This window comes from Labeo rohita, chromosome 15 (assembly GCF_022985175.1).
Source record: "Labeo rohita strain BAU-BD-2019 chromosome 15, IGBB_LRoh.1.0, whole genome shotgun sequence".
Taxonomy (NCBI): Eukaryota; Metazoa; Chordata; class Actinopteri; order Cypriniformes; family Cyprinidae; genus Labeo; species Labeo rohita.
Window position 1 is genome coordinate 34446910 of NC_066883.1, and position 11197 is coordinate 34458106.

Genomic DNA, 11197 nt, shown 5'->3' on the forward strand with positions numbered 1-11197 from the left:
TAAATGTACAGTACATATACATAAACTTTCATGCTTCATGTCTAGAATATTGCATTTAGGAAAATTCACAAGGTCAATGTTTCAGCAATAAAGATTTAAATGTCAAGGGGCCAAGAGTAAATCCAAGACTGTAGTCATGAAAAGGCAGAAAATCAAAGCCTAAGAATATAAACCACACTACAGCCTCAAACAAAAACCAAATATACTTAAAAGATTTGATGTGACTAACCTTTCAAAATATACATACATGCCACAACATGCTCACATGTGGAGGAACAGGTAACCCATGAAAAACAAAACAAAACAAAAAAAACTTTACACTCTTACAGATAAATGTGCTTCAAGATGCCATAGAAGAACCTTTTTGTCTAAATGGTTCCATAAACAACCTTTAACATCTGAAAATCCTTTCTGTTTAACAAAAGGTTCTTTGTGGTGAAAGAAGATTCTTACTGATTATTACTGCAAGAGAGCGAGAATAGAATGTCAAGAATAAGGTTTTCAGCTATATTATTTGCAGCATCAAAACATTAAGTTAATCTTCAAGCTTTCTCTGGGAAGCTGAACACTGGGAAGACTGGCAGCTCTCCTGGACGATTCACGGAATATCAGCAGGCTAAAACCATCAGGACTCATTTATAGTCTAAATTTGTGCATTATTTGTTGCTAATAACCATGTTTTCAACAAATTTGATTTAGAAAGAGTTTAAAGGAGAAGTCCACTTCCAAAACAAAGATTCACATATAATGTACTCACCCCCTTTTTCGAGATGTTCATGTCTTTCTTTCTTCAGTCGTAAAGAAATTATGTTTTTTGAGGAAAACATTTCAGCACTTTTCTCCATATAATGGACTGATATGGTGCCCCGAGTTTGAACTTCCAAAAATGCAGTTGAAATGCAGCTTCAAACAATCCCAGCCAAGAAAGAAGGGTCTTATCTAGCGTAACGATCTGTTATTTTCATAAAAATAATACAATTTATACAGTGGAATTCTCCTTTAAGTCAAGATTCAAAATCTGAAAAAACAAACAAAAAAACAAAACAAAAAAAAACATGCAATTACATATATATTTTAGAACTCAGATGTTAAATTGTTACTCTCAGGTTGAACAAATGTGGAATGAATAGTTGCTCTGGCTTCAGCTCTCAGCTCGAAGACCTCCAGTTTGACAGATCTGGATCTGAGCATTAATGATCTACAAGACTCATGGGTGAAGCATCTCTGTGTCAGACTGCAAAATTCTCACTGTAAGCTAGAAAATATGATGTAAAATGTGGACAACTATTACCTGCATTACTCTGTAAAACTTGCGAAAATGGATCCAACATCATTCAACTTAAAGAAAAAGAAAAGAAACTGTTAAACTAAGAGGTAACAGCAAACCTATGTTTATAAATGGACTTTTACTTCAGGTTGTCCAGCTGTCAAGTTACACGTGATGCTGTGACGGCACTGACTGAAGCTCTGAAATCAAATCCATCCCACCTGAAAGAACTTGATCTTCTTGAGAATGATCTGGAAGATTCAGACTTGAAAGCCCTCTTAATGATACTGGACATCATACAAAGAAAAGAAACAAAACTAACAGAAATCTTAAAGATAAAACTAGAAAACAACACTTAGGATTTTTAAGCTAAATTTTATTAACTCTACGCATAGACAAACTTTTAAAATGCATAAGGAGCGTAAAAAGGCCTCTGAAAATTAAAGTGCTCATTTACCATTTTTGTAACATGTCAGGCTGAGAACAAGTTTGAGGATTCATGAGTAGAGATTCAAATGACAAACAAGTCAAGAGAAAATCCATAATCAAACAGCAAACAAAGTCAAAGCTGGTAATAAGGTTCGTTAGGAAGATGAATCCAAAACAGTTTGTAAATAAAAAGAATACAAATTAAAATTAAAAACAGCATATAGTATAGAGCAGAAGGGCTCTATTTGTTGTAGCATGTTGTCCATGTTGACTTGTGTGGTATTCCATGTCTTCTGCACTCATTCGTTTGCTTTGAAAACAGATGATTGTTCACTTAATATTTAAAATTTTACCAATTAAAATCTGAAGATGCGTATATAAAGAGAAAATAATTTCTGAAAATAGTATCTGAATGTAACATGGTCCTATGAGCAATAGTTCTAATCATTATCTACCCTACTGTCAGGCATTCACCACAACCACCCCCACTGCCTACGTCACAGCACACCCGTTCCCTCTCACCGGAGTACTGATTGCACACCTGTTCCCACTTAGCACCGCCTGTATAAAGCCCCAGCAGTCAGTACTCCCTTGTCTACTGTTCACTACCCAATGCTAGCTCCAGACCTCTCCTTGCTCTTCCCCTCGGATTTCCTGTGCTACCACCTGGACTCTATGCCGTGTGCTCAACCTGGACTGATTCACCATCATAACAATACAATGGACTTTCCCATAAGCATTGTTCAAACCATTCATGCACAATATTCGTACAACCTTGTCAATAAAACTCCTGTTTGGTTTGCACTTAATATCTGCCTCTGGTCTCATCCCTCTGATAACGTGACACCTATAGCACTGTGTGAGGAATAAACCTAAATTTTATTCACTTAAACTCTTGACTCAAATCTGTTATATCAGCAATACAAATTTTGTTGCATACAATCACATGAAAATCAATACAGTTAAAATACCAGTTTGTGTACTTTATTGGTTCTTGTTTGATCTTTTATTTTAGTGGAGCACCAGATTTGCAATCTACAGTGGAAGACTTAATCTGTTCTGCACTGTTCTGTCACTAACCTGATGAAGATTTTGATTCCAGACACATCTAGTACTAAAAAAAAAAAAAAAAGAAAAAATTAAAATTTATAACATCAAGTGCAATATGCATGAGGCAATTACTGAACGTAATGTGGGCGGTCTGTGACACCTGAGGCTGAGACTAAACATTATCAACTTCCTTGATGCCCCAACTTGAGCACATCACCACTGATGAAGAAACACAATTCTGCAGCAGGTAACCTGTGAGAAAACAGAAATCATTCTGATCAACATATGGTAAGTACTACTACTACATCTGATGGGTCACACCAGATAAAAATAACTTGGCCGAACTGTAAGTTGTTCTTTGAGAAAAGTGTTAAAGAACCTATGTAATCTTGAGCTAACTGTCAAAATTTTAGGAACAGTCCTCTGGTAGTTATATACAAAACGTTTGTATTTGATACACAGTATTTGTATATTTTTGTATATTTGCATGCTTTCATTTTGATCTTGTCATATTTAATACTTTACAATATTTCTCAACAGCAGCTGAACTTTGTTACATTTGCCACTACTGCATAACAAAAACCAGTAAAGCCAGCTCTTAAAGAGAGTACATATTTGTACTTATGCTTCTCTTCCTCAATTTGCAGCATGCTACATTTCGAAAACAAAAAGTTTTCTTTCTCCCCAGTTATGTAGAAAAACACTGTCTACAATGAATGCTGAAGACAACACTGATTGCTCTTTAAATGGACTACATGAGTAAGACAAATACATTTGATTACTTATTTGTGCAAAGAAATTAATCTGTATGTTTATGGAAACGTACTACAACTATATTGCTAATTGAGACAATTATTTTTGGTATATTTAAAGTCCATCACAACAGATTACATTAATTTGGCCTCAACCCAGCTTGCCTGTCAAGAATGGTGGATTAATATCAACATCATTTCAATTCAAAGATGAAAATTTTCATCTCATGAACGGTAAATTGCACTGTAAATTCACTAACATTGCTGTGGTCAAATTTTAAACTGTAGTAATCAAACAATGTTGAATTAATATTGCATCTGACAGTTTTGATCAGGACAGACTGGATTCACCGGCGCCCAGTGTTTTGTCTATAAAGAGTGACCGATCAATGCAAATGCCAGTTAACTTAAATAAAACACATCTTCCACATCTAAGGTGTTTTTATTTTATTATTATTATTTATTTATTTATTTATTTTTTTTACATAAAAACTTAAGTGGTTACAAATTTACAGTATAGCATTACAATTACTGTGCACCAAATGAAGAAAATGCTTGTGAATTATAAATTAATTAATTTTGTCTTTAGAGATGAACTGTGTTTCTTGTTGCAGTTTAGAGAGTTCAGAGTCATCCGGACCTAGTGTTTTGTCAATAAAGAGTGACCGATCAATGCAAATGCCAATTAATTTAAAAAACAAAACATATATACTACATCTAAGGCATTTTATACATCATTTCAAGAATAATTAACACATAAGTGGTCATCAAATTAATATATTTATAGCATTAAATTACTGTGAACCAAATGAAGAAAATGCTTGTGATGTTAACACTGTAATTTACATAACATAGCACAACAATATCTTGTGCTTCCTGTTGCAGTTTTGTGGAGAGATCAAACTCAACTGGCCCTAGTATTCTGTCCATGAAGAGTGACCGATCAATGCAAACGCCAGTTAACTTTGGAAATAAAACACACCTACCACATCTGAGGTATTTTTTACACCTTTTCAAGCTTAATAAATATGTTGTAATCAAAATAACTGTACAGCATTACAATTACTGCAAACCAAATGAAGAACATGCTTGTGATGTTAACATTGTAATTTACTTAACTTAGCACAATGCAATCTTGTGCTTCCTGTTGCAGTTTGATGGAGAGATCAAACTCAACTGGCATTAGTGTTTTGTCCATGAAGAGTGACCAATCAATGCAAATGCCAGTTAATCTGAAAAATGGATCAGCTCCAATGGAAAAAAGGTAATGATGATCACTCATTTAAGATAAAAGAAAACAGAACAATGGCTGAGCAGTCATCAGGGCCATAACACTCCCACAATGACTCAGATTCTAATAACTTTCTAAGCCTTCCTGATTGTTTGTTTTTAATTTTCACTAAATTTAAATGAAATTTTCACAGATTTCTTTGTTACTAAAATTCACAAATGGCTTTTAGTTTTTCCGTCAGTCTTCAGCAGGAGAGATCAGAGTTATCCACGTCAAGCGTTTTATCTATGAAAAGTGAACGATCGATGCAAATGCCAATTCATCGGAATAGACCACCTCCACCGAAACTAAGGTAACATTCTATGATAAGAACACATTTTACTTCACCAAACCTCACACACAAAATTCTCTATAATTCTCATATAAATACAAAAGCTTTTATAAATATAGCTGCAAGCAGCAATTGCGGGGCCAAGCACAAAAGAGGCAGAATGAGGAGTTAAGCATGGCAAGGAGCAGCAGACCGACTACAACAGTGAGTAACTTAAGCCATTTTAGGATAATATCAGTTGAAATGGCTGAAAAATCATAAATACAACCAATCGTAATAAAATTTAATGGTTTATCACTTTTGACCAACAGGTGGTGCAAAATTTGCAAAAATATTTTCAAATTGATGTGACGTGTTCTGTGTGAAATGACAATGACACACACAAAGTTTGCCATCATTATGTCAAAGCTTTGCAGAGATACAGCCTCAGATGTAGTTTGGCATCTTTCCAGGAAATTTGTTGATGCGCTAAACGAAAACGGTTTCGTATATCGACACGAAATTCATAACTTTTTGCCAGCATAGTCTGAAGATGATCTGAGTCAAATTTGGTGAAGATCGGACTAACAGTCTGGGAGGAGTTCTAAAAAGTAGGTTTTGTACATTAATCAAAATGGCGGACAGGAAGTTTGGCCAATTTCGGCATAATGGGTATCAATGTTCTCGACTTGACCCAAGGAATCTATTGGCATCAGTTTCATTCCAATAGGCTAATGTAAGCAGAAGTTATTAGCATTTTTTGAAATTTCGTTATACCTTTTGACCACAAGGTGGCGCTGGCCCCAAAATTTTTATGTACATTCAGGGCATGGTGCCGAACATTTTTGTAATTAATGTCGAAACGATACGCTAATCCGTTCTCAAGATACAGCATTTTAAAGCTAAATTCAAAATGGACGAGTTCGAAAAAGTAGGTTTTACAAACAATTGAGAATAGCGAAAAAACTAAACCTTACGATTTTTGAATTTTGGTGTCCATTCCACTCGGCATAAGCCAAGGAATCAGAGGAAAAAAGAATTTTTGTTGTGTGACTTACGGTTCAAACGTTATTAGCATAAATCTTTTGAAAGTTTGGACAAGTGGTGGCGCTAGAGAGTTTGAGTTAGAGACTCCAAACTTGCTATGGTTAATGTTGGGACTGTCCTCTATCAGTGTGCAAAATTATACAACTTTCCCGCAAGCGGTTCTATGGGCTGCCATAGACTTGCGGCGGAAGAGGAAGAAGAAGAAGAAGAAGAAGAAGAAGAAGCGGAATAATAATAACGCCAACGGATACAATAGGTGCCACCGCACCTCTGGTGCTTGGCCCCTAATTCTAAGAAAAATACATGAACTATAGCTAGAATGAGGAAGCAACAGAGGACATTGCATTGACTTGACATGAGAAAATGACAGCTAGTTTGGTGTGGCTGGATTATTTTGTTTTCTCTTCCTTGGTGTAAATTCAAAAAAACAGAAAAGACTGAAACCGACCAGCAAAGACTGACGGCAAAAAAAAACAAAAAAAAAAAAAAAAAAAAAAAAAAAGGTTTTATTGATCAGTAGGTTCAATGCATCAGGAGTCTTATTTATACTGTCTGCATTTGTGCATATTTTCTGTAATTGACAAAACATTTTTTTTTTTTTCAACAGACATGAATCAGAAAGGCCTGAAGTTAAGATTCAAAGATCAAAATCAGAAATAAAAAAGAAGCATATGTACATTTTTGAAGGACGGGAAGCAGGGAAACCCAACACTCCTGAATGAGATCTACACAGAGCTCTACATCACAGAGGGAGGGAATGGAGAAATCAGTAACGAACATGAAGTTAAAAGAATAGAAAAAACTTTAAAGACTGCAGCAGGAACAGCAATACCAATCAAATGCAATGACATCTTTAGACCTTTACCTGGACAACACAAACCCATCAGAACTGTGCTGACAAAGGGAGTCGCTGGCATTGGAAAAACAGTCTCTGTGCAGAAGTTCATCCTGGACTGGGCTGAAGAGAAAGAGAATCAGGACGTCCAGCTCATATTTCCACTTCCTTTCAGAGAGCTCAATCTGATGAAGAACAAAACACTCAGTCTTTCAGATCTTCTTTAGGTCTTTTTCCCTGAAACAAAAGAAATGAGAATATCCAGTGACAAATATAAAGTGTTGTTCATCTTTGATGGTCTGGATGAGTGTCGTCTGTCTCTGGATTTTCAGAGCGATGTGAGGTTGCGTGATGTAAGTGAATCCGCCTCAGTGGACGTGCTGATGTCAAACCTTATTGTGGGGAATCTGCTTCCCTCTGCTCTCATCTGGATCACCTCCAGACCAGCAGCAGTTGATCTCGTCCCCTCTGAGTGTGTCCATCGAGTGACAGAGGTACGAGGCTTCAATGATCCACTGTAGCGGTGGCGGGCACTAAGAAAATTTCTACCATTATATTAACAAAAAAAAAAAAAACAAAAAAAAAAAAACAATAGTTAACAATAGTTCGGTCGCCAGACAAGCTAAATCTTGTCAAATGTAATTTTTTTCTTTCTTATCCAGGATAGTGCTTTAAGCCACCGGTACAAAAAAATAATTTGAATGAAATTCCCACACAAAATTAAGTTTAGTTTCAAAGTTGTATTTAAAAAAATAAAAATAAAACTCTACATTCTATGTTTTTAGGGTTCAAATGCAATTTTTCACAGTTTCACAGTGATATTTTCAACAATTCATGTGGGGAAAAAAACAAAAAAAACAAAAACAAGTACTTTGGTTCACATTCACATTTTCAACAGTCCAAAGTTCAAACAACAACAACAACAACACCACAAAAATATCTTTTCACTTTTTTTTTTTTTACAAGTCCATAAAAGAAAATAATGAATCTTGAAAAAATGAAAGACGGTGCTTCTGAGGTGGTTGAATCACGGGTGCGTGAAAAACCTCAGCCGATTCAACACTCCCTTACGATCAAAAACAGGGGTAGAAAGTAGTAACAAAAGAAAGCAAAAGAAACAAAGAAAAAACACATTAAATAGAGGATTCTTAATACATTTTTTTTCAACCACTTCAAATTGTATTCGTAGAAAATACGAATAAACAAAATTATTAGGTGCTTCGTGAAAGTGCGTACGTCAATGTTTGTGTGAGGCAGAAAGTGTGTGTGTGTGTGTGTGTGTGTGTGTAGTACGTGCGGATTGCTGGCCGCTAATGGCAGGGGAGGAAATTTTTCGTAACATATAACGTTACTTGTAAAAGTGATGTGGAATAGGAATTCACCTTACGATCCCGCTTGCCTTCGTATCAGAAACTCGTTTCGCTCTGCAGCCGGTGTTCAGAGGTGCAGCACGCACACCAAAATGATCGCTTAGCAACCCGGGCTTAAAACGATCCACTCGACCCAAACACAGCGAGGTCTCCTCCATGCGGCAACGGCGTTTGTTTTCGATTCAGGTCACGCTTTGCTCAAACCTGCCGCTCTCTCGTGCAGCTCCACCTTAAATACACCTCCACTTCCGGATAATTTACTACTCCTTCCGCTCGGCCATAATGCATTAAAAATATCCTTGTTACCCTCACACACATTTATTTATTATTATTATTTTTAATTCTGCCACACCACAGAAGGAGGAATACTTCAGGAAGAGAATCAGTGATCAGAGTCTGGCCAATAGAATCATCTCACACCTGAAGTCTTCAAGGAGCCTCTACATCATGTGCCACATCCCAGTGTTCTGCTGGATCTCAGCCGCTGTTCTAGAGAAGATGTTGAGTCAAGCAGAGAGTGGAGAGATTCCCAAGACTCTCACTGCTGTTAGATTGAGACTACAAATGTACTACCTTTCCTCTCCCTAGTATGGAGAAATGTGGAATAACAGAAGCAGGTTGTGTTTACCTGAGCAAAGCTCTGAGATCAAACCCTTCTCATCTGAGAGCGCTGGACCTGAGCAAGAACAACATTGGAGACTCGGGAATGAAACATCTTTGTATTTCTCTGGTGAAAATTCAGTGTGTATTGGAAACACTAAAGTAAGTTATAACAAAATAAGCATATATAGCTAATTATGAAACAAATTTGAAGTTACTAATGACTAAAGAGCTTTTTAAATGTTTTAACAGGTTAAATAGCTGTAACATAACATACAAAAGTTGTATAGCATTGGCAAAAATACTACAAACACCTTCAAAGCTAAAAGAACTCTCTCTAAGCAAGAATGAGCTCCAGGACTCAGGTGTGATGCTCTTTTCTGTTGGACTGCGTCATCCTCACTGTAAACTGAAGACACTGAGGCAAGATGATTCTGAATACTTTCAGAAGATTAAGTATAAAACAAACTGACCATTAAACTATACTGCTTCATGGAGAAGGGTTTTTGTTTTGTATAGCTACTGCTGAATGTTTAAAGCAAAAGTAATAAGGACGTAAATATCACAGACACTGGAAAACAAGCACAGGGGATTACTGTACTGTACGCTGCTTATCCAAAATTTAGACCGGTGTTCAACAAATATGGTTTTTAAATTGCAGGTTCTTCAACTATTACTTTCAAACCTAAATTTGCCCCCCAGTTATGTATAGTTACAAACTTTAAAAATGTGTTTTTTCACCTCAATAACAGACTCTGAAAACAAACTAAAGAAAAAAATACTGAAAAAGACAAGTGACTTACAAGTGACCATGATGTCAGAAAGATTAATAAATTTTTTAAGGCCTAATTTTTTTTAGCATGATCCTAATGAAACAAAAAACAAGCAAACAGAAGTCATTAGGCTTTTACTATCACTAACAGTGTCTTGCTAGTACTAATGTTCTATTTTTTGCAATCACAGTATCAAATCAATCAAATACAGTGGAATTTCTACCCGTAAGAATGTTTCGACTTTCTTTTAATAGACTTTCATGTTGAAAATCAGAAGGCTGTGGATCTCTTCTTTTTAGATTGAGTCTACACATGTATTTTCTCTTTGTAGTCTGGAGAACTGTAGAGTAACAGAAGCAGGCTGTGTTTACCTGAGCAAAGCACTGAGATTAAACCCTTCTCATCTGAGAGTACTGGACCTGAGCTGGAACAACATAGGAGACTCTGGAGTTAAATATCTTTGTACTTCTCTTATGAACATTCAGTGTGCATTGGAAACACTAAGGTGAGTTAAAACACAATTAGCTTATATAGCTAATTATTAAATAAATTTGAAGTAAATGACTGTATAATTTCTAACCCTAAAGACGCGATTAAACAAATGTGGAAGGTTAAACAAATGTGGAATCACTAGGAAAAGTTGCATCGCTTTGGCTTCAGTTCTCAGCTTAAAGACCTTCCGTCTGACAGATCTGAATCTGAGCATTAATGATCTACACGACTCAGGGGTGAAGAAGCTCTGTGTCGGACTGCAAAGTCGTCACTGTAAACTAGAGAAGCTGAGTTAAAAATGTGGAAATGTCCACATTTATTTAGTGCTATCTCAGATCCAAAGCCATTGAAATCAGATGAAGCAATATGAAAACCACTGACCTGTGCTTACAAATCCACTCTGCTTTCTTTCTTAAGGTTGTCCAAGTGTAAAGTTACACATGAAGGTGTGACAGCACTGACTGAAGCTCTGAAGTCAAATCCATCCCACCTGAAAGAAGTTGATCTGCTTGAGAATGATACTGGACAAGTCATCAAAAAACAGTGTTCATTAAGATAACTCTAAAAATAAACATTCAAGCTTTTAACATTGTGATGATACAAATTTAAAGGGATAGTTCACCAAAAATGAATTTGTTTTGTTTACTCACCCTCATGTTGTTGCAAACCTGCATGAATTTCTTTCTTCTGTTGCACACAAAAGAAGATAAGGCAAATCACAATTTGAATAGACTGAGAGTTTGGATAGTAGCTTTTATAAAGTGTTACATATACTGTATTCAAAGTATATTATATATGCTTGTATAGTTACGAATATGGTTATAACTAACTACTATGACCTTGTTGTAAAATGTTATCACTTTTATAAAGACACATATGTAATATACATAAATAAACAGTATACATAAACCTTCATGTTTCATGTCTAGAATACTGCATTTAGGAAAACTCACAAGGTTGATTGACAAGGGGATCAAGAGAAAATTAAAGACTGTAATCATCAAAAGGCAGAAAATCGAAACGAGGAAAAAAAATAGAAAG

The 11197-nt window shown here is 35.8% G+C and overlaps 1 protein-coding gene across 1 annotated transcript; it reads left to right on the plus strand.

Moving 5' to 3' along the window:
• Positions 1–8874: 8874 nt before the first annotated feature.
• LOC127177053 (ribonuclease inhibitor-like) lies at positions 8875–10863 on the plus strand. Its single transcript, XM_051129029.1, has 3 exons — positions 8875–9053; positions 9996–10169; positions 10574–10863. The coding sequence occupies exons 1-3, from the start codon at positions 8881–8883 to the stop codon at positions 10713–10715; spliced, it is 489 nt and encodes a 162-aa protein (XP_050984986.1). The 5' UTR covers positions 8875–8880; the 3' UTR covers positions 10716–10863.
• The last annotated feature ends 334 nt before the right edge of the window (positions 10864–11197 follow it).